Source organism: Chlorella variabilis, assembly GCF_000147415.1.
Source record: "Chlorella variabilis unplaced genomic scaffold CHLNCscaffold_2, whole genome shotgun sequence".
In the NCBI taxonomy this organism is placed as follows: Eukaryota; Viridiplantae; Chlorophyta; class Trebouxiophyceae; order Chlorellales; family Chlorellaceae; genus Chlorella; species Chlorella variabilis.
Window position 1 is genome coordinate 2285348 of NW_005435086.1, and position 21502 is coordinate 2306849.

At 66.3% G+C, this 21502-nt stretch overlaps 9 protein-coding genes across 9 annotated transcripts; 4 read left to right on the top strand and 5 right to left on the bottom strand.

Moving 5' to 3' along the window:
- Positions 1–210: 210 nt before the first annotated feature.
- Positions 211–1779, bottom strand: CHLNCDRAFT_18854 (hypothetical protein; the record flags this gene model as incomplete). Its single annotated transcript, XM_005851557.1, has 5 exons — positions 211–455; positions 636–727; positions 940–1062; positions 1286–1362; positions 1579–1779. Coding segments are annotated over 5 exons (738 nt in total), but the record flags the coding sequence as incomplete, so codon positions are not given.
- Positions 1780–3102: 1323 nt separating this feature from the next.
- On the bottom strand, positions 3103–5768 carry CHLNCDRAFT_19207 (hypothetical protein; the record flags this gene model as incomplete). The annotated part of the gene is made up of 11 exons (XM_005851558.1): positions 3103–3228; positions 3376–3452; positions 3593–3676; positions 3818–3893; positions 4094–4165; positions 4324–4410; positions 4497–4583; positions 4794–4904; positions 5106–5234; positions 5373–5457; positions 5596–5768. 11 exons carry the CDS (start codon positions 5766–5768, stop codon positions 3103–3105), a joined length of 1107 nt encoding a protein of 368 aa, XP_005851620.1.
- A 138-nt stretch (positions 5769–5906) lies between these two features.
- CHLNCDRAFT_138166 (hypothetical protein) lies at positions 5907–7631 on the top strand (the record flags this gene model as incomplete). Its single annotated transcript, XM_005851254.1, has 6 exons — positions 5907–5951; positions 6154–6375; positions 6528–6632; positions 6762–6906; positions 7073–7253; positions 7466–7631. 6 exons carry the CDS (start codon positions 5907–5909, stop codon positions 7629–7631), a joined length of 864 nt encoding a protein of 287 aa, XP_005851316.1.
- Positions 7632–7766: 135 nt separating this feature from the next.
- Positions 7767–8655, bottom strand: CHLNCDRAFT_138167 (hypothetical protein; the record flags this gene model as incomplete). Its single annotated transcript, XM_005851559.1, has 4 exons — positions 7767–7922; positions 8035–8121; positions 8231–8314; positions 8638–8655. 4 exons carry the CDS (start codon positions 8653–8655, stop codon positions 7767–7769), a joined length of 345 nt encoding a protein of 114 aa, XP_005851621.1.
- Positions 8656–8810: 155 nt separating this feature from the next.
- Positions 8811–11042, top strand: CHLNCDRAFT_33942 (hypothetical protein; the record flags this gene model as incomplete). The annotated part of the gene is made up of 8 exons (XM_005851255.1): positions 8811–8915; positions 9040–9170; positions 9337–9447; positions 9668–9820; positions 10003–10156; positions 10353–10518; positions 10618–10763; positions 10935–11042. The coding sequence occupies 8 exons, from the start codon at positions 8811–8813 to the stop codon at positions 11025–11027; spliced, it is 1059 nt and encodes a 352-aa protein (XP_005851317.1). The 3' UTR covers positions 11028–11042.
- Positions 11043–12061: 1019 nt separating this feature from the next.
- CHLNCDRAFT_56794 (hypothetical protein) lies at positions 12062–15482 on the bottom strand (the record flags this gene model as incomplete). Its single annotated transcript, XM_005851560.1, has 10 exons — positions 15014–15482; positions 14305–14907; positions 14003–14096; positions 13688–13825; positions 13375–13548; positions 13104–13216; positions 12864–12968; positions 12575–12733; positions 12321–12443; positions 12062–12182 (listed from the first exon to the last, which is right to left on the bottom strand). Exons 1-10 carry the CDS (start codon positions 15268–15270, stop codon positions 12062–12064), a joined length of 1887 nt encoding a protein of 628 aa, XP_005851622.1. The 5' UTR covers positions 15271–15482.
- Positions 15483–15490: 8 nt separating this feature from the next.
- CHLNCDRAFT_56795 (expressed protein) lies at positions 15491–17659 on the top strand (the record flags this gene model as incomplete). Its single annotated transcript, XM_005851256.1, has 7 exons — positions 15491–15699; positions 15873–16032; positions 16191–16311; positions 16460–16610; positions 16808–16946; positions 17106–17180; positions 17328–17659. The coding sequence occupies 7 exons, from the start codon at positions 15491–15493 to the stop codon at positions 17520–17522; spliced, it is 1050 nt and encodes a 349-aa protein (XP_005851318.1). The 3' UTR covers positions 17523–17659.
- A 364-nt stretch (positions 17660–18023) lies between these two features.
- CHLNCDRAFT_138171 (hypothetical protein) lies at positions 18024–18611 on the bottom strand (the record flags this gene model as incomplete). The annotated part of the gene is made up of 2 exons (XM_005851561.1): positions 18024–18264; positions 18418–18611. 2 exons carry the CDS (start codon positions 18609–18611, stop codon positions 18024–18026), a joined length of 435 nt encoding a protein of 144 aa, XP_005851623.1.
- Positions 18612–19466: 855 nt separating this feature from the next.
- CHLNCDRAFT_50087 (hypothetical protein) lies at positions 19467–21193 on the top strand (the record flags this gene model as incomplete). Its single annotated transcript, XM_005851257.1, has 5 exons — positions 19467–19496; positions 19645–19908; positions 20123–20252; positions 20424–20856; positions 21151–21193. 5 exons carry the CDS (start codon positions 19467–19469, stop codon positions 21191–21193), a joined length of 900 nt encoding a protein of 299 aa, XP_005851319.1.
- Between the last annotated feature and the right edge of the window lie 309 nt (positions 21194–21502).

Below are 21502 nucleotides of genomic sequence, written 5' to 3' on the forward strand. Positions count from 1 at the left end.
CTGCAGTCGGGTCGGGGGGGTCGGGCCAGAAGCGGGTCGGCACATGGCGGCCGAGGCAAAGCAGGCAGGTGGCTGTCCCTGAAACATGAAGCCCATCCGGACAACTCGCGCTCCACCCAGCCGCCCACCAAGGCACGGCAACCGGGCCAGCCACCCAGCCCCAGCCTGCCCCCCCAACACACACACCACCACCAACACACTCACCTGCAGGAATGAATCCTCCAGCAGCTCCCGCGCGCTGGGCCGCTGCTCCGGCGCCGCCATGCAGCGCGCCAGGAAGGCCTGCGCCTGCGGGTCCTGCACCCCGTCCAGCCGCTCCTGCAGCTCCAGGTACCCCGTGTCGCCGTTCTTGTCCACCCGCCGCCCGCCAAGCAGCTCCAGCATGAGCAGGCCGTAGGCGAAGATGTCCACGGAGCGAGTGTACTGGTTTGAGGGGTCGCCCTCGGGCATCACGCCTGCGGGGGGCGCAGAGGGGGCGGCGCGGCAGGGGGCTCGCGGTCAGGTGGGGCCAGCAGGGCGGCAGGCTGGTGGCCGGCAGCGGCAGGCAGGTGGCAGGCAGGGTGCGGCCAAGCGGGCTGCCGACGGCGGGCACGGAGGCGGCTGGCAGGCGTGAGGAGCGAGGCGGCGCGGCGCACCCGGCGCAAAGCGGCGCGGCGCCAGCACCGCCAGGCCCAGGTCGCCAATCTTGATCTCCCCACTGTGGCCGTTGATGTAGATTTTGTCCAGCCTGGGAAGTGGAAAGAACAAGGACGGGCAGGGCAGGAGCGCAGGTTGGGCGCGCTGGGCCAGCAGGGGTGCAGGCGGGCAAGGCGGGCAGCGAGGGCCGCGACAGGCATGCGACGGTGCCAGAGGGTAGGCGCGGCCGCGCCTCCGCCTGCAGCACCCCGGACACGGGCCCCGCTGGGGCACCCCCCAAAAAAACACAAACAGCCTGCTCACCGCAGGTCTCCGTGCACCACGGGCGGGTCCCTGTTGTGCAGGTAGGCCAGGCCCTGCAGTATCTGGCGCCCCCACTTCTTCACCGCCTTGATGTCCAGGCTCTTGTGCCGCTGGCGGTACTCCCTGCACCACACGGCAGCCGCCAGATGCAAGCACAGGCATCAGGGGCCTGCACACCCGCTTGGCCGGCTGCCCGGGCAGCTGCCGCGGGCGCCAGCAGCACGGCCGCTGCCTGCAGCTTGCCAGGCTGTCGCCCGCCGGCCGCGGAGGCAGGCACAGGCGGCCCAGCCCGAGGCCGCGCGGGCGACCAGGCAAGCGCCAGCCCGGAGCAGGCTGCAGGGCGCACCGCAGCGCTCCGCTTGTGAAGAACTCTGTGATCATGTTGATGCAGCTGTGATCAGAGTCCTCCCAGCACTGGAAGCACTGCAGGGGCAGCGGCGGCGGCACACGCCAGGCGGCGGTCGGCGCACCGTGCATCCAGAAGGGCCAGCCCAACGCCGCACGCACCGGGCTGCACCAGCCTGCCGCAGCTCTTCTGGTGCGGGCGCCAGCGTGCAGGCAGCAGCACGCGCGCGCCAGCGCCCCACGCGGCACCCGGCAAGCCTGGCTTGGCCCCGGCCGTGGCGCACGCGCGCGCACCTTGATGACGTGGGGGTGGTCCAGGCCTAATCCATAGCTGATGTCATCCACAATCTTCTTCATCTGCTCGTGGCCAAGGTTGTTTGAGTCCGCCTCGATCTTGCTCCACGCCACGTCGATGCCCTGCCGCTCGTCAAACCCCTTGAACACATTCTTGAAGCGGCCACTGCCCACCTGCTGGCGGTAGCGCGAGTAGCGTCCTGCGGCAAGGCACGTGCGCAGGGGGAAGGAGGGGCATGTGAGTAACGCGGGCGTTGCAGGGATGCAGCGTCAGCAGCAAGCACAGTCAGCAGCGGCCACAAGGTGGGCCTAAGCTGGCAGGCCGCGGTGCGTCCGCACCGCCCGCCGCCGTGGCAGCGCCGCTCCTCGCGGCTACTGCCGGCTGCGTGGACCCATGGGGCGGTTGCTGCCTGGCGCACCCGTGGGGTCCTGCTCCACCACCTCATCCTCGTCGTCCTCCGTCACCTGCGAGCCCTGGGGCCTCGGCGGCAGCCGGGAGAGGCTGTCGCCGGCCGCAGGCGGTGGCGGCACCGCCGGCAGACTGCCCTCAGCGTCCATGGCGTCGCCGGCGGGCGCCGGACCGCCCGGGTTCATCTGCGCCGGGGCCGATCACGCGGCCGCCGGGGGTGGGGCGCCTGCTGCTCCCTGCCTGACTGGGGGATGAGGGGGCGAGGGGGCCGCTGGCGGGCTGGGCGGGCCTGCTGTGGCCCAAGAAGGCCGGCCAGGCTTCAATTGTGCCGGCGGAAGGCTGCTTGCTGCAGCTGCTAACGAGCCTATAGGGCACGATGCGGTTGGCGGCTGGCAGCGCTCGCTGCAGGAGGTCTGAGAGGCGGGGTAGGCTGCACGCTGCCCTTGAGCACTGCTGGATGCAGGGGAGGCGGGCAGGCCGCAGTTTTTCAGTCGTTCTAAACTCTGGCGGCCGCCTTTGGGCACCAGCCGGGGCCAAGCCGATCGGGAGCTGCGCTCGGTTATGAAGCTACACTTGGCTGCCGCATTCTCTGTCTGTCGAATTCCAGGCTCCACAAGGAGCAAGGCCGCTGCCAACCGTCAGGCCTGGGGGGCCGCCCGCCGGCCCCCCTGCCGCCGGCCATCTTGTGTGCACGGGCCTGCCCCGGCCGAGGGCAGGTGCTCCTTGTACCAGGGTCCTTTCCTGATCACTCCTGACAGGCAGCCAGCCAGCCTGGAGGCGCCAGGCCCATTGGCAGAGTGACCGAGCAATAGGTGCCGCAGCGGCCGATGGGATGCTGGCCGTCGTTGTCAGTGCATGCTAACAAGCAAAAACAGCGTGACATGCGCCCATCCAGCCATCAGGAGTAGAATGGTGACTACTTGTGGCAGGCAAAGAAAGATTCTGACATTCATAATTGCTTCCCCCAACAGCACCTCATGGCGATGCTTCCGCCAGCGATCAGCAAGCGCGCGGTGCTGCCTGGCCACAGTAAGCAGTCTAAGCAGTTACAAAGGCAGCCCACAGCAGGGGTGTGCACTGCCATGCAGCGTGGTACGCTGCACTGTCGTCCTCACTCAGCCGCTCTCCATCGGCATGGCGCCGCCGCCGCCTGCCGCCGCTGCTGCCGCTCCGCTCGCTGCTCCCGCCGCGTGCTGGCCGCTGCAGCCGCAGCGTCGGTTGAATAGGAGCTCCTTGATGACCTGCAGGTGGCCCAGCAGCATGGCGGCACAGCAGCACAGTAGAAGAGTGGCGGTGGTTTTACCATGGCAGCTAGATGGACGAGCAGTTGGTGCAGCTGGCAGCAGCTTGGGCCAACCCTGCCACCTGCATGGCCCCCACCCTCCCACCTGCGTGGACAGGCCCTTGATCTGCTCCGCCGCCACCCGCGCAGTGTCGCGCACCACAGCCTCCAACTTGCCATCCTCTGCAGGAAGGTAAGCAGGCGGGCAGGCAGGGACAGCGTGGGGATCGGAGAAGGAGCAGCAGATGCCCAAGGCTCCAAGGCCACAAAACGCGGTATATAACAGACAACACAAGACAATGCAGCCCAGCCCTTGCACCCACCTTTTTTGCTGCTGGGTCCGGTCATAAAGCGCCCGAGCCGCCCGCTGCTGCTGACCTGGCTCTCAACTGCCTCCAGCTTCTTGCCTGCAGGGGCAGGCTTGGGAAATGGCAGCAAAGACAGGAGTAGGCATATGCAGACCAGGGACAGCATTGCCGCTGAGCAGGAAAGGCAGGTGGGAGGAGCAGGAGCACCGGCCCTGCACGCGGCAGAGTTTGCCCGCCCACCTATATCTGCCAGCTGCCCGGCAAACAGGTCGCGCGTGTTGAGCAGCGGGTTGCTGGACAGGGCGTTGACCCAGTACTGCGAGGTGGGTGGGAGGGGCGTGGGTTGGGGATGTGTGTGCCGGGGAAAAGGGCAAAGGAACAGCAGGGGCGGCAGTGGCGGAACAACTCAGGCGGGCATGGCGTGCAAGATGGGCAGTGTGCCTGCCCCAGCAGAGCTCAGTAACAGCACAGCCTGCCCGGCACTCGCACCACCAGCCTGGCGCCTGTGGCACCCACCTTGTTCCACAGCAGGTCCAGCAGGTGGGAGTCGAGGGAGGACTTGAAGAAGGAGATGTCCAGGCTGTAGTACTGCAGTACAAGCGGGACGGGCGGGACGGTACACGCCGGATGGGGCAGGCCGGTCAGCATGACACATGGATGCACAGTAGACCGGGCAGCAGCATGTGCCGTAAGAGCCGGGCGCACAGCAGGCAAGGCAGGTGGGCGATAATCCGCGGACGACCCACCTCCTTGCAGTGAACCCCAAAGTCCTCGATCTTGTCCAGCGGGATGGTCTGGTACTCTCCAGGGCCCTCCTCGGGCGGCTTGTACCCCTGCAGTGCCAGAACAGGAACAAACACGCATGACAGGAATGCGCTGGGCTCGGCACACACTCCCAACCACACACACACACACACACCTCTGGGAAGGTCCTGAAAGCGCCAATCTCCACCTTGCCCGCTGCCACGGTGCGGTGCGGGTCCACCACGATGGCCAGGAAGGGCTCCTGCAGGGTGGTGAAGGGGCCGTGAGCGGTTTGGCGGCTAGGCCCGGAGGGCACGGCGCAGGCACGCCTGATGACATGCATTCCTGTCCGTATAGGTTCTAGGCCCTCACTGGAAGAGCAGTCAAGGCAGCAGGCAGTGGCCAGCCAAGCACAGGTGGCACAAGAGGTGCTCACACTGTTGCGGCACTGCAGCAGCAGCCCGGGCCCCACCTGGTACTTTTGGTTTGTGCTCTGCGTGCCCACATCGATGCCCGACAGCCAGCAGCCGTAGCCGGGGTGGCTGTGGTACCACCCCACTATGTTCTCCAGCCGCCCAGAGGCCTGCGGCGGAGGCAGCATGACTAGGCACAGGGGCTGAGAGCCACTGGCTGGCCCCGGCTGCTCACTTGGATGCTTCCTTGGCCCGAATGCACCACACCCACACTCCACACCACTTCTCCCCCACATATACACACACCTCCAGGCCCCTGCCCCTCCACACACACCACACTACACGTGCACACCTCCCGCAACCCACCCCACCTTGTTTGTCTCAAGGAAGTCCACCATGTATTCGTACGCCTCCGCCTGCGCATTCACCCGCGTCTCAGTGCCCTCCACAGGCAGCGCAAAGGTGTCTATCACAATGAACTCGTTGCCCTGAATCTTGCCCTGCAGCCCCGGGGAAACAGGCAGCATGGGGGGCACAGGATGTTGGGGGTGACTGTGCTGTGGGAAAGCTGCAGCCGCCGCATCGCTGTGAACACATTCAACAGGGAAAGCGGCGAGGCGCAGGGCTCTCTGGAGCACCTGCATGACGCCCATGACCTCTATGTTGCCGCCGCTCTTGGCGTGCATCGCCATCTTCAGCAGGGCCAGCGCCGATATTCGCACCCTGCACGAGGAGGCAGGCGGGGAGGGAGGCCAGCAGCCTAGCGGGTGGGCGGCAGCGGCAAGCGCCGGCGGGGCATCTGATCGGGGGCGCAAGGCCCCAGACCCGACACCCCGGAGCGCCCCCCTGGCCCCTCCTCACCGCTTGAAGTAGTGAGGGTCGCGAGCCCAGGGCTTGGATGCCTGGATGGCCTTCTGCTCCTCAGCGTCAAAACTGTACAGGCTATCCAAATCACTCGGCCCGGCGGCCAGCACATCGTTTTCCAGCTCCCAGCGTGCCTGGGCGTTGGAGATGGCGTTCTCGGCCCGGCTCATTGCACCTGGCTGGGGTCCCTGGCTGCCACAGAATACCTCACGTGCCGATCAACTGCTAAGATGCGAACAAAAGGGCCGCTAGCTCACCTTGACGCCGCCAGCTTGGCGTACGATGCAGCAGCGCAAGGCCTCAATCCCATGCAGCCAACTGCATTGTCTCGATTCAGGCTGTTCAACGTGCTGGTAGCCGTCCCAGCTGCACTGCCGAAAGTCGTGGTTTCCCATCATGCAGACCTGCTTCTTGTCTATGCTGAGGCCCTGCAGCGCTCCCCGCAGCGCACAACCCTCCCGCAGCAGCTGCCCTGCCGTCCCGATGGCCGCCGTGCCGCGCTGTTCGCTGCGGGGCTGCCGCCGCCGGTGCCGCCGCGCTGCCGTTCGTGCGCAGGCAGCGGCCGACGACGCCACCAGCCCAGACGCGCTGGCGGCGGTGCAGCAGCTGGACGCCCTGATTGACACACTGATGTCCAAGAAGAATCCACAGGACCTGGCCCAGACTGTGGCTGAGAACATCATGAGCTTTGACCAGCGGTTTTGGCTGCGCCTGGCAACCCGCAGCGACGCGGCGAGCGACGAGGAGCAGAAGCAGCAGCTGGCGGCGCTGGCCAAGGTGGGTTGTTGGGAGTCGCGCAGGTGGTACTGGGACCGACGGCATGCTGCAGGCTGCATAATGTCAGGAGTCGACATCATCGTGCGACCGCTGGCAGTGCCGGGTGCTCGCCACGCCACCTCCCTCCTGTCTGCCTGCCTGCCTGCCTGCAGGTGGTCATGCAGCTGGTGGACAGCGTGGTGAGGCGCACCAACGAGCAGCTCACTGAGTCCACCTCCCTGCTGCAAGACATCCTCAAGGCTGCTGCCGACCCACAGGTGCGGTGCGGGCCGCTACACAGTCGATAGGTGCTCATCAGTGGATGGATGCTTCGGCGGATGGGTCCTGGCCATGCCTGGCTCTGTGCCTCTCAAGTGCCGACCCTGCCCTGCCTTCCCCGCCCGCAGACGGGCGAGTGGCAGCTGCCGCTGGGGCCGGACAAGCTGGAGGCGATGCGGGGGGTGATGGTGGCCAACCCTGCGGCCATGGATGAAGGCCTGCTGGCTGCCTGCTACTCGTGGATGCGCAAGGCCTCGGAGGACAAGCTGGATGGTGGGTGGAGGAGCTTGGGTGGGTGGGGTGGGTGAAGGCGGGGTCCTTGGAGCCTCCCGCGGGAGGTGGCGGGAGTGCCTGGATGAGCAGGGCAGCAGCATCCTGTGCCATTGCTCCTGTCGCAGGCAGTCGCCCATCTGGCGTCGCCGCCCTCTGCTTGATGCAGGCATGGTGGCGCTGCTGCAAAAGGTGCTGCAGATCTATGCCTGCCAGCAGCTGGGCACGCCGCAGGCGGGCGGCGACAAGCAGCGCGGCGGCGGGGACGCGGCCGTGGATGAGCTGCTGGCTGCTGACGAGGCGCTGTGGACGCGGTTGATACGCCAGCGCGCCGACGAGGGCAGCATCAGGTGCGGGGTGTGCCGCGTCCGGGGCGTGGTGAATGGGCGTGGTGCGGGCGAGCATGCAGCAGGAACCTGCCGTATCCCTGCATCATGCACACCCATGCTACCACCCGGTCGTCGCCTTCCACCAAGCCAGTTGTGGCCTCCCATGCTTCCGCCCCACCCTTGACGTCCCTCCACCTGTACCCCTGCCCTCCCTGGCACCCCGCCACCCGCAGCGAGCCTGCGTTCATGGAGGCGCTGCAGCGGCGCATGGAGAGCGTTGTGCTGGGGCTGCCCAGCGGCTCCTATGCGCAGCGCGTGCAGGCAGAGTACCTGAAGGAGCTGGAGGAGCGGGCCAAGGGCGCCTTTGCAGACCTGGCGGCGGAGGGCAAGACCGCGTGAGCCTGCCTGGCTTGGGCCACCTCTGTTGGCGGGCTCCTGCCGCCGCAAGGCATTTGTGGCATGACATTTACTGCATGCTGTTCATGGCCTGGCATTCATTCTTTCATTCAGTTGGAACTGAGATCTCTGAAGTAACTACCCCTCCTGCTGCTGCCGCTGCTGTGCCAACCGCTCTCGTCGGCGCCGCGCCGCCGCAGCCAGCCGGGCGGCCACGTCTTTGTCCTTGATGCCGCTGGCCACAGCCTCTGGCTCGTCGGCAGTGTCTAGCTTGGGCGCTTGCACATACGGCACCTGCAGCAAGGCGCAGGCCATCAGCAGATGTGGCATATGGTCCGTGGAACCTGCAGCGCCATGTGGGTCCCAACAGGGGCAAAGCCAACACTGGTGGCAGCAGCCCGCCCACCTTTGCAAACTGATCTGCGTGATGCAGGCGAGGGTAAGCAATGCCATAGTGCAGCCCTATGGCAAGCCTGTTCTCCCCCTCCTCCGTCTGCACCAAAGGCAGCAAGGGCCAGGCCATTGGCGGAGCTGGCAAGAAACCTTGTTTGCTGCTCTAGCAGTGTGTTGCTCCGAACATATGCAATGCTGGCCCAACCCACCAGCTTGGCAATGTCCTGGGGGTCGGTGTCACGTTGGTGGGCATGGAACTGCTGGCTGGCCTCCTGCCGGATGTAGTCGGCCTCCTGCAGCGAGCGGTGGCGGCGCGGGCGTCGGCAGATGCGGCGCCCGCCTCTTATGGCAGGCTGGCAGGCATTGACCCTGCACCAAGCACCGCACCTCCTTGCCTCCCTGCCATTGTCTCGCCGCTCTGAGCAATCTCCTGTACAGGGAGAGGGCCTGCTGCCGCTGGGACACTGCCATCGCCGCAGCGGCAGGCTCTCTGCAGTGGACCAATCCTACAAAGTGATCGGAGGGGCTCCAGTCCTCCTCCTAGGTGCATTTGGGGTGCTGACATGGCAAGCAAAGGAGTCCAGCAAGTGCAGCGAGCGCTGCTGCTCTCACGCACCACATCAGCATACTGCATACATACTCCTGACAAGCCTTGCGGCTGTACCCCTCTGATTGGTCGCAGCCCGAGCCATCGCTGCAGCTCCTGTTGGCAATAGCCGTTGGTGTCCAGAAGAGCGTCTCTGGGACCGCAGAGGACCGCGCGATTGTCGTGAACTCCTTGCTGCGGGGATGTCGCTGCTGGGCGCCGAGCTGCCCTCGCCGCCGACCGACGGCGTGACGGCCCTGCGCTTCTTTGCAGACACTCCGCTGCTGCTGGCCTCCAGCTGGGACGGGGTGAGTGACTGGTACTGCTGTGGGGATCCGTCAGTGGACCCGCTGCAGCTTGCTGAGGTCACAAAGGGGTGGGGCGGGGAGCACGGGGCTGCAATTTTGACGCTCGTCGTCGCCCTCCCTGCAGACTGCACGGGTGTACGACACAGCTGCCAATGTGCTGCAAGGAACCTTTGCGGCGGGCGCCCCGGTGCTGGATGCTGTGTTTGAGAGCGATGGCGTGGTGTACACCGCCGGCCTGGACGGCGCTGTGAAGCGGTGAGCGGCGAGTTGGAGAGGGAGCGAGGGGCCCTGGGGCGGGGCAGGCATGGGCTGAGGCTGGCTGCTGCGTGCTCAGTCCCATTGCATCAGTACCACCCTTACCACCAGACTGTGGCCCATGGATCCCTCACCTCACCTCCTGCACCTCCTCTGTGTTTTGCAGGTATGATTTCTTCCGAGGCGCCGAGGCGGTGCTGGGCTCTCACGAAGGCGCGGTCAAGTGCGTGGAGTGGCTGCCCGCCCAAGGCCTGCTGGTCAGCGGCAGCTGGGACAGGTGCGCAGGGGTGCCAGCCCGCTGGCGCAGCAGGCAGGAGCTTGGGTCAGCTGCAGGAGCAGGGGTCAGACCTGCAGCTACTGGGGTGCCGGCAGGCGTCCAGCGGGCACGGTACAGCTGCTCGTCTCGTCACTGGCTGGCTGCCAGCAGCGCTGCCTCCGCCGCCCCGCTCCTTGCAACCATCCCCGCTCGCCATGCCCTCTCGTGGCCGGGCCTGCAGCTCGCTGCGTTTGTGGGACTCACGGCAGGCGCCGGGCGCGGCACCCGTGGCGCGGGTGGCGCTGCCGGGCAAGGTCTACTCCATGAGTGCCTCCGAGGCCCGCCTGGTGGTGGCCATGTCGGGCCGGCATGTGGACATCTTCGACCTCCGCGCGTGAGTGGGGGCAGGAGCGCCTCTGGATGCCGGTGCTGCGCGCCGCCTGCACTCACACAAACACGAACACACAAACTCCCACTACCCGCTCGCCCATCTGTGTGGGCTGTGGAGGAAAGTGCCCCCCCGCCCGCCTCCCACCTCCTGGCATCCCCCTGCGCCGCCCCCTGCCGTGACCGCAGGCTGCAGAGCGGGCAGCCCGAGCAGCGGCGGGAGTCGAGCCTGAAGTTCCAGACGCGCTGTGTGCGCTGCCAGGCCGACGGGCGCGGCTACGCGCTGTCGTCTGTGGAGGGGCGGGTGGCCTGGGAGTTTTTCGACCTGGATGAGGCCACGCAGGTGGGGCTGGGGGCAGGGCTGATTGGCTGGCTGGCTGGCCGGCCGGCCGGTTGTTGTGGTGCCGCATGGGTGGGGCTGGACGGGACAGGTGCACATTGACCCAGCCGCAGCCTGTCCCCGCCCGTCCCGGCAAACGTGACGTCTGCTCGCACTACTGCCGCTCACCGCCGCCGCCGCCGCCTCTGCGCCGCTGCAGGCGCGCAAGTATGCGTTCAAGTGCCACCGCAAGAACGAGGGCGGCAAGGACCTGGTGTTCCCGGTCAACGCCATCGCCTTCAACCGCCCCCACGGCACCTTTGCCACTGGAGGCAAGCCGCAGCAGCAGGCGCCCATCCCAGCATGCCGCGGCAGCGCGCAGCAATGTCTGTGCCGCCTGGGGCTCAGGCAGATCGGATACAACTGCCCACAGCCAACTCGTGCCTGCCCTGCCCTGCCCTGCCCTGCCTTGCCCCGCCCTGCAGGCGGCGACGGGGTGATCAACTTCTGGGATGGCGAGCACAAGAAGCGGCTGCACCAGGTGGCGGGCTACCCCACCTCTGTCGCCGCCCTGGCCTTCAACGGCGCCGCCACCAAGCTGGCTGTGGCAAGCAGCTACACCTTTGAGCAGGTTTGGGGCTGTGGGTGGGATACACACACGATGGAGGGCAGGCTGGCGTGGGGTGTGCTGCCCGCTCAGCGCTGGTGCGGCACGGCCTGCGTGCACATGCGTGGGCGGCCTGCATGCGCACTGCCCATCCTGCACTGAGTTGTTGCCTCACTTGCTCATCCAACTCTGCAGGGGGAGCGGGAGCACCCGGCAGATGCCATCTTTGTGCGAGACGTGCTGGAAGCGGAAGTGCGGCCCAAGGCGCGGCAACCAGCGCCAGCCTGAATCGACGGTCCCGGCAAGGGGCACCTGTGACGTGTTGATTGTTAAACATCGCTCATTCTTTTTGGCACACACTTGCCACGCACAATCTAACACACACACACACCGCTAGAGCGCTCTTAGGGTGGGTACACAGATAGGGGAGAGGGCGACAGGGGGGCGGTGCTCTCAGCGCAAGCAAGGTGGGCTGGATAAGGGTTCATGCGAGAAATGAAAAGGGCAAGGTCACAGGGTGGCTAGTTCAAAAGGCCAGGCAAACGGGGGGGGTCACCTAAGACGCGAAACGTGACAGTATCAACGGCTGGTGTTGATTGATTCAGGTGGCAACAACTGGCTGCTGTGAAAGAGGTGAAAGGCGGGTACCGGCAAGCATGCAGAGGGAAAAGGAAGAAAGTGTGCGGAAAAAGAGGGAAGGGGAGGCACAGAGCATGCATCAGAGCGTGCATGCAGAGGCACAGGGCATGCATGAGAAGCGTGCGTTTGGCAGCAGCGCAATGGCTGCCCTGTTTCAAGAAGTGCCTCCCTCTTGCATGAAATAGGGGGCACACGGTATGGTCCGTTGATGCGGCAGCCAGGCGGGGGTGGGGGAGGCCGAAGTGGGCCATCCCAGCTCCAGCCCGCAGGGATGCATCATGGACCAAAAGACTGGGGCAGAAATCGAAAAAGAGACAGATCAGTTGTTGGAGGGTAGGGCCAGGGAAAGCTTAGCTGCCCCAGGGGAGGGTGCAGCCGCGCTATGTGGGAAGGGCAGGCAGAGAAACAAAATGGCGCAGGCAGGCGCGGCTGGTGGGCTTCCAGGGATGAACGCAAGGATGTGGTGGGTGGGGACGCTCCAAGCAAGCACGAGCTGAGGAGATGCTACACATGCGAGACACGTCATCGTGCATGACTGGCATGAACAGCGAACCCAGAGGGAGGGCACTGGAGCAACGGGTGTGCTACGGGACAAACAAAAGGCACAAGGTGGGCAGACCAGGGGCAAGCGCTGGAGAGGGCACAGGGGAAGGTATGCCAATGCCACCAGGACTGGCAGGCACTCATACCCGGTTGGCCACAGCAGCCATGCCGTTGGCACGGGAGGCGGAGCCCGAGGTGGTGATGCGGAAGTGGCAAGGCAGCGCCTGGCGCACAAGTGATGCTGTGAGCCCACTCATGTCCCTGCAACAGCAACCAGGGGAGCACGCTAGGCTAAATGAACTGCATAATCCAGGCTCTTGCTTTACGACAGAAACATGAAAACCTGGGGCCAGCGCTTGCCAGCCGATCTGCAGGCGCTCGATGGGCGGCCATGCGCACCCTAGGTAGGCGGACTTGGTGGGGGAGTCGGGGCCGCCGGCAGTACGTGTTGCATCCAGCCCAACGCCGCCCGGTGGCAGGATGCTTGGCATGAGGTGCAGCTCGCGCTCGGTGTCCTCTCGCCTGCAGCACGGTAAGCAAGGGAAGGTTAGAGAGCAGCGCCGGGGAGCAAAAGCAATGTGGCTGGGCTCGACTTCCAAGCACTGCATAAGCATTCTGCCTGTAACACGCAGCCACGCGCTGCTGCTGCTCACCACTCCATGACGCCTGCCCCCACGACCTCCACCATCACAGCGGGCAGAGCGCCCGACCGGCTGGCCCCTGCCGCCTCCTGGTTGGCCGCCTCCAGCAGCTGCGCTGGCGTGGCGCCGCTGCGGCCACGCACGATGAAACGTGTGCGCCCCGCGCCGTCGCTGCAAGGCAGAGGTCAGGCTAAGTTGGGCAGCAGCCAGCCGCGTGCACGGCGGTTGACTCGCGAACTGCGAAAAACTGCCTGTGCCTCTTGCGATAGCGTACATGTCGCAGCGCGCCCCAAGCCCTCACCTGACACGCAGCACGCAGTACTTGAATCGCCCCCACATGTCGATCTGCACGCCCCGCAGGTTGCGCCCCGCCCAGGCATCGCTGGCAGAGCAGCTCCGCTCCCAGCTGCACGGACGAGGCGGCCAGCATGTCGAGTTGCCCTGAGTTTCGCCAGGCCGAACCAGCGGCCTCCCCTCGGCGCAGACCCCAGCCGAGCCGACACCCGAGCGCCCAGGCCCGCCAGCCCTCCTCCCCACTCACCGGTCCTGCACCTCCTGCTCGATGGCGCCCTGCTTCTGCAGCAGGTCCTGCGCCTTGCTGGCCATGGACAGCACGCTCTTGGTGGCGCTGGGCAGGCGGGGGGAGGGGGCGGCCTGCAGCAAAGCCCGGGGGCGCGCACAGAGCGGGGTGCTTGGCACCGTGGTCAGCGCTGGGAGGTGGCACCAGCATTGAGCCAGCCACACAGATTGGCCGCAAAACATGCACTGCTTGGCAAGCCGAGGCACGAAGCAGCATGCCCGGCAGGCCGCACCTGGCCGTGCTGATGCTGGTGCTGATGCTGGTGCTGCGGCCGTTGCCAGCCGCCGCCGCCGCTGCCGGTGCGGTGCAGCAGGCGCCCCGCCGCAATGGCGCCGTGCGCGCTGTTGCCGGGCGACATCTCAGCTGACAGCAGGCCCATCGTGTTCTGGGAGTGGTCCACATCAAACTGCGGGGGTGGCAGGGGTGGGGCGCAGCAGCCAGCACAGCAGCGCAGTTGTGCGGCCGGCAAAACCTCATGGCCCCTGCCGTGGTTGTGCCTGTGCGGGCGGGCAGGGCAAGCTCGCGGCGCCAAGGACAACGCGCACCTGGCACAGCGACAGCGAAGAGGCGCTGTTCTCATGGCCCAGCGCGCCGTCCTCATCCGTGCTGGCAGCCACCGCCTTGATGGGCCGCCGAGCGGCCGAGGTGGGCATGACTTGCAGGTTGAGCCCGGTGCCGCACGCCTGCGCGCAGGAGGCAGGGCCAGCTGCCAAGTTCACTCATTGCGCTCAGGCGCGGGATGCCTGCGATCATTGCATGTCCCCAATCATCACGACCCACGCCTGGCTGCGCTCCAGAGTGTGGCCTGTCCCCTCCCTTCTCTCCAACCCTTGCTTTGCTGCAGTCCTCCTCGGGCCCACCTGCGTGAACTCCATCGCATCGAGGTCATCGCTGACCAGGCTGGTGGGCTGCTCGGGCTGCTCATAATACCGCTTCTGTTCGGTAGCCCACTTCCTGCAGGCACGCGTGGGTGGGTGGGGAGCTCAGCACACTGCCAGCTGGGTGGGGAGTGGGCGCCGCTGCGCTTGTGTTCTGCACATGCCGCAGCCAGCGACAGCGCCTGCCTGCCTCCTGCCTGCGTGCGACACATAAGGGTCTGCCCAGCCCTGGCCAAATCTGCGTGCACTCTAAAAGGAAGCTGGCAGGGCAGCTGCCAACGCACCTGCTGAAGCGCCAGCGCCACGCATCCTCCTGCGCCTCCGGCGACCCATAGTTGCCTCGCAGCCGCCCCTCCCCTGGCTGCGCTGCGGCCGCCGGCTGCACGTAACCGCCCGGCCGCAGCACCACAGGGCTGCCATCCATGTCCCCATCGCCGCCGCCACGCTCCTGCTGCTCGGCCGCACATTGCTGTGCCTGCCCTGCCCCGCTGCGTACAGGTGGGGATGTTTGCTGCTGCTGCGCGACCGCAACCGCTTGCCGCTCCTCGGGAGGGTTCCGCCCACCAAACAGCCGGTAGCGCCCCGCCCAGGTGCCAATGCCTGGCAGCTCCTGGATTGCCGCCTGCTGCTGCTGCTGCTGACAACTTGGCATCGCCACGGGGTGGTTGCCCCTGCTGCCACTGCCGCCCCCGGCCAGCTGGGTGCTGCTCCCGGATCGCTGGCTGGAGGTGGAGGGCGAGGCATCAGATCCGCGGTCCCCCGATGCCGCGGGCTGCTGCTGCTGCCGCTGCCGGCCACGCCGTGCGAGAGGGGGCATCGCCGCCTCCGCCTCGGCGGCCGGCCGGCTGAACAGCCGCGCCGCCTTGGACTTGCTCAGCGGGCCAAACCTGTGGGGCGGGCGGCACAGGCAGCGGGCGACTGAGATGCGTGAGAGGACGGCAGCAGGGCAGTGGCCAGCAAATGCATCGGTGCCGGCAAACGGCGAGGACCCACCAGCCGGCGTTGAGCAGGCGCAGGACGTCCTGGGCGTGGCCATCCTGGGGCTCCACGGCGCGATCGGACTGCGTGTTGGCAAGCCTGGATGACGCAGAGCGCGCCTGGGGCAGCGGAAGGCCGCCCAGCACCTCTCGCGGAGACTCAGAGGCGGCTGGGTCGAGGGGCACGGCAGTTTGGTAGCTGGGCAGCTGCCGCTGCGGCCCGGCCGTGCGTGGGAGCTTGAGCATCGTGGCGGCGAAGCCCACGGGCAACATATGGGCCGCGGAGCGGGTGCGATGCCCGGGCGGGCACCCTTCTTGTGGGCCACTCAGGTGCTTGTGGGCTCGCTCAGGGATGGTGCATTCTAAAACTGGCGATCTGGCTCGGGTTGGGCAACGAAACTGCTGCTTGGCGGCGCACGACCCACGTGCAGGGGCTGGGAGGGGGCCACAGGATAGGCTCACTATCGCTAAGCTAGTCAGTTGCTGTACAAGGATGGCGATGGCCGATGTGCAAGCAGGCCAGAACGTGCCCGCGGCGGCATTGGAGGAAAACTCGGGGCCAGGTGTCAGGGCCGAAGGGCAGACGCATGGCCTCCTGCAGTCGGCACTAGAGCTCGGAAGGCCTGTGAGGGCCTGCCAGGGCTCACGCCCGCAGCGCACATTCTGCCACATGCTGAGCAGTTTCGAGCTCCGATTCGAGAGGTGAGGGCATGGGAGCCGCACAGCGATCGCACAGAGCATGCGGGGGTGCAGCGGGGGGGCGCCCTGCCGTGCAACCGCCGGCGGCGGCAACACCTGCAGCGGCTCGGGCGTCGTTGGCCTGCGGCGGGCTCGGCCTCTCAGCTGGCCAGACCCGGCCTGAAAGTTGCCTGCAGGTGGGAGGATGGGCAGCTGGTGCAGAAGCGGCTGACGGAGCCCAACCGGTGGGAGGTGCACAGCGCAGAGGAGGTGGCAGTGACGCTGGGCGATCTGCGCCTCCGCATCCTGCAGCAGGCAAGCGCGCTGCGGTATGCGGCTGCGTGCATAGGGTGGGCAGTAGGCTGCATGGGGGGCAGTTGAGGCCTGTGCCTGTGTAGTAAGGGGCTGGCAGCATTCATCCTGACCTGCAAACTCGATGCCATGCGCGCTCCCGTCTGCGTGGCCCCCGGTGTGCCTACCCGGCTTCACCCCTCCGTACCTCGCATGTTCTGCAGCCGCACCAGCTGGCTGGGGCAGGCATCAACCCTGAGAAGCTGGGTGTGGCGGCAGCGCTATGGGACGGTGCCCTGGTGCTGGCTGGCTACCTGGTGGCGCAGCCCCGTTATCGATACCTTGGTGCGGGTGGCCTGCTTCTGTGGGGCCCAGCAGCTGGTATTGCTGCTGGCACGTTGCTGGGAAGGTTGGCGTTCCCACTGTCACCACCCTTGCACAAACATTTTGTTTTTTGAAAAGCAGTTAGCTAGGCCTCCCTCTCTCCCTGCAGGCATGCGGTGCGTGGAGCTGGGGGCGGGCGTGGGTCTGGTGGGGCTGGCGCTGGCGGCCATGGGCGCACAGGTGGCAATCACGGATGTGGAGAAGGTGCTGCCACTGATGCGCGAGAACCTGGGCGCCAACGGCTTCGACCCCGCCGTTGGGTGAGTGGGGTGGGGCCGCACCAGCTGGCTTTGTGCACCAGTTGCAGTGGGTGGGTCCCATTGCGGGCCATGCCAGGCTCTGCCACATGCCTGCCTACCTTACTCGGTCTGTTACGCCGGGAGCAGTGCCATAGCCACCCTGTGATCACTATGTCCCTCGCCCACTGTGCACCCATAGCAACCCTGTGCGTGTGCAGGCCCCGGGAGGGATCTGGTTGGGCGGAGGCTGCAGAGCTGGAGTGGGGGAAGCCTGGGTGGATGGAGCGGTCGGTGGCGCCGCTGGCAGAGGCGGGCGTGGACCTGGTGGTGGCCGCCGACTGCTGTTACATAGATCAGGTGGGCGAGGCGGGGCAGGGGACCACAGACTGGGATTTGGAGCTGGATGTATGGGACACAGCAGTTCTGCCTGCCCCCGCTTGCATGCTGCCTGCCCTCCCCGCCATGCCCGCCGCGAGCTGCCATCTGGCGCCGACGGCTGGTACGCCCCGCTTGCAGGATGGCACCAGCCCCAGCACGCCTGCATTTGTGGAGACGTGCGCGGGGCTGTGCGGGGCCAAGACACGCTGCCTGGTGGCTTTTGAGCGGCGGGCGCCTGAGGCAAGGGGAGCCGGCTGGGCTCGCTGCAGTGCAGCTCGGGGGCAGCAAGCCTGCTCCACCCAGCATTGGCCCCCAGCCGCGAAGTCTCGACCCTCCCTGCCCCTCCCACCCGCCCTGCAGGTGCGGGCATGCCTCATACAGGAGGCCAAGAAGCGGTTCCGCCACGTGAAGCAGGTGCCGCTGTCGGCGGTGCCGTACCCGCTGCGCCTCGAGTACGTCGACATCTGGGAGCTGCAGCAGCCGCTCGCCGCCAAAACTGACTGCACCTCAGCCACCCGTGCCTGCCTGCATGTCTGCCTGCTGTCTACCTGCTGATCGCCTGCGCTTCACAAAACTCGACTCTTTCCGCCATTTGTTTCCGCCTCCCCCTCATTCTAATTGCTCCTGCCTGCTCTAACTGTTTCTGGTACTGCTACACACGTCGCGGGGTGGCTCATGAAAAAACATTCATGAAACAACATTCATCTGCTGCAATCATCGTCACGGGCGCGCGCAGGGATTACAGGAGGCGCACATCCGGCACAGGAAGTACAACAAACAGCAGTGCGGAGGGGTGGGTGGTGTACAAGCGGCGGCAGCCCAACTGGCATGCGCAAATGGCTGCGATGGCAAAGGGGTGGCAGCTCGCGGCGGCTGAGCGGGTGGCAGACAGGTCGGAAGGGAGACGCAAATGCACATTGATGGTTAGGGGTGGTGAGAGTATGCACGCACATGGCATGGCGACGCACGGCAGAGCGTTGCGGTAGCGCCACAGAAGCGGGGCGCTGGTCGGTGGTGGTCGGTCATCGGCCCTTTGCGCCCTGCTCCGCCAGCTGCTCACTGCAGCTGGATGATGAGCGGGGCGCCCGCGCCAAAGCCGGCGCCAAACCGTGCGTCGGTGGGCTGCTGCGTGCTGCGCACCATGTGCATGAAGCAGCGGTGGTTGTATATGAAGAGGTCCAGCCAGAAGCTAGGCTCCCTGGCAGCCGGGTCCTCCAGGCCCAGGTCCTCGGGCGGCGGCACGCCAAACCGGCGGCGGCACAGCTGCCTCCACAGCGTGGGGTGGGCCGCCAGCGGCCTGCAGCGTGGCGAGGCAAGCAAGGGCCGGGTCGGGTGCGGTCATGGCAGGTTATCGGTGCTGCTATTGGTTGCCAGCGCACATTGGGGGAGACAACTGCCCCCGGGGAAGCCGGGAAGCCAGGCAGGAGGCGGGCGAGGGTGGCTGCCGCACCTGGCGTCTCTGCAGACCGATGACAGCGCCAGCAAGTCCTGGGCCTTGTCCAGGTGCCCGGCAATGGCTTCCAGCAGTTCAAAGGGCAGCGAGTGCCAGTCTGCACCGGGCAGTGGCGCGGCCGCCGCCGGCGGGTTTGCGTGCACGAAGCGCGGGTGGACGATCAGAGCCCGGCTCTGGGCCGTGCGCGGCATGCTGGCTGCCTGTTGGCGAAGGCCACAAGCTCTGCAGAGTTAGAACATGCCCGGCTGTCGAGGGGAGACCAGGCGCAGGGAGCCGCTCTCCTGCGCCTTGCAAACTTCAGCTCCCCGTGATCAACACAAAGCCGGAGGCGGCTCGAGAGGCTAGCACACGCCGTTGTTTTCCACCGGGCGCCAGCGCTAATGGTGGGCCGGCATGGCAGTGTTTCTGAAAGCTGGCGAAATCGCCAAATGCTGGCGAAATCGGGCAAAAAACGGCTCTGGCTGGCGATTGGCCGAAGGCCATCGCCAGCCAGAGCTGGCGAAATGAGGGCAGGCGGCAGGACATGGTCGCCAGCCCGTCGCCATCCCCCATGACTGGCATCGCCAATATATTGAGGGAAAATGGCCAAATTTCCTCAGGAACTTCATTCCATAGTGTTAAAAAAGCGCCAGCTTTCTGGGGGCTTCGCCCCCAGTCCCCCATAAAGGGAGGCAAGTGCCGACAAAGCAACGGCGGCACCGCATGCGTCCGCTGCGCCGCGCCAGGCGCAAGGGTGGTTCCCCCGCAATTCGCCAACCCCCACTGTGCCATCGCCAGTTGATTGGCGAATTTGGATGCGACAGCGGTCCTCATCGCCAGCCCATCGCCAACGCTGCCACGAGACCAGAAACACTGCGGCATGGCCACCCCCCGATCGCCGCCATCGCACATTCCCTCGTATGGCTGGCCAGGCAGGGATCTCTCCAAGCCGGGCGGTGCTAGATGGGGTGGTGTCGGAGCAGGTCTGTCTTGCACTGATATCGGTCGCTAGGGCGATAGGAACTGTGGGCTACCGGGCAGGCGTGGCCTCCGCAACCGTCCCCGAGATGGCGCTGTCTCCCCTCCTTGTGCCCATGGTGAGCCGCCGCCACCACCCCTCCCCGCCCCCCCTGCCCGTTGCCGGACAGGCTGCTCAGTGCAGGGACTACACATTACACAAGCAGTAGCCCATTGCTGTTGCTCTGCCAGCGCCCTCCTCCAATCGCCTTGCTCCCTGCCCGGCAGGTGGCTGCACGCGAGGCGGTGCGGACCGCGGTGGAGGCAGCGCTGTCGCTGCCGCTGGGCCTCCTCATCGAGTTCACGGGCCTCATCTCCTGGCGCCCCGGCGCGAGCATTGGCTGGCATCACGACGCCAACAGGCCTTACCTGCAGCAGCGCGCTGCCTCGGCCGTGTGCTATCTGAATCAGGCTGGCAGAGACTTTGAGGGCGGCGCATTTCGCTTCCAAACAGGCACGCCACAGGTGGTGCATGCCGCCCCTGGCAGAGTGGTAAGCAGCATCACTGCCCCCGCATGCCAGCTCGCTGCCTGAACATGGGCTGTTGGCTGACAGCCAGGCTGCGAGGCAGCAGGGCTGGGCAGGGGAGGGCAGGGCAGGAAGTGGAGCAGGCACTCGGCACACCACATCCTGTCTTTTTTCTTTATCTTAGTATCTATCTTAGTGGCACTTTTCTCATCCTTCTGCCACCCTGTCAACTTGCTAGGTGGCGTACGGCGCGCAGGACTCGCACTGCGTGGATCCCATCACCAGCGGCGAGCGCTTCACCCTCACGCTGTGGTTCACCCAGGACCCGGCGCACAGCGAGGACACGCGCCTGCTGGTGCAGCTGGCAGGTGGGGGTGGGATGGGGTGGTGGCGTGTGACACCAAAATCACATACCCCTGGTGGTATGGATGGGTGGGCAGGTTACGATAGCCACGCACAGCAGGTTCCATTGCTGGCCCCGGCCTTCTGCTGCGAAGGGTGCCGAGGGTATGCGTCGCTGGCGTGCCGCCCTGCTGCAGGCCCCGTGCCCCGCTCCCTGGGTCTGCCGGCCTCCATGTGGCGGCTGCCTGATGGCACCGACCTGCGGCTGTGCCGGCTGGGGATGGCAGGCTTTGCACTGGTGTGGCAGGGCCAGGTGCTGCACAGCACAGAGGGCTTGCCAGAGGATGGTACCACTGGGTCCTCCCAGCTGCAGCTGCAGCTTGCAGTCCAGCCCGGTGTGCTACAGGCGTGGCTGAACTGGCAGAGCCCGCCACGACCACACAGGCCAGATGGCACCGAAGGCGGCACCAGCGGCGGCGGCGCATGTGGCGTCGCAGCCCCTGCCGTGGAGCAGGGCGGCTGCGCTGAGGCCAACCCAGCAGAAGCAACGGTAGCACAGCTTGTGGCCGGCATCGAGTTTGGGAGCGTCCAGGACGCGGTGCTGGCTGTGCAGCACTTCCTGCAGGACTGGTGCGGCTCCAGCTACATGCGAGAGCGCGTGTGCCGCGCACACTTGTGCGAAGCGCCTGCAGTGCAGCCCCCGACACCCAGCTGCTCCTGGCTGTGCTCCTGTCAGATGCAGCAGCTGAACGGCTGCAGCACTGGAGAGCTGCCATTTACAGCGGCGGACCTGCAGGGGGCGGCGCAGGCCACCATGCGCACCCTGGCCAAGCAGCAGGCGATGCTGGAGGTGCTCCGCCCTCGATGGCTGCAAGTGGGGGCCCTGTTCTTGCTTGAATGAATGTGCTTTTGTCAAGCTTGCAGGAGTTGTGTTGAATGTAAATCAGAGACCTTCCGCTGTGAATGAGCGGCAGTGACAATTTGAACTGAAATGGCGCTTTCTTCAAGCCCCATGCAAGCTGCGTCTCAGCTCGTTTTCGCCTCTCTCTCTCCGTCCTGTGCCATCCTTGACTGCAGCCCGGGCATACCTCGGCGTTTATAAACTCAATTGCGATGCAGCACGAGCAGGCTCCTCGCCACAAGCGGAAAGGCAGCGCCCTGGAGCTGTCCGAAGGCCTGGATCTCACCTGCAAAGTGGCCAGAGACAGCGAGGAGGAGGAGGAGGAGGAGCAGCAGCAGCAGCAGGAGGAGACGGAGGAGCAGCAGCCCGAGCAGC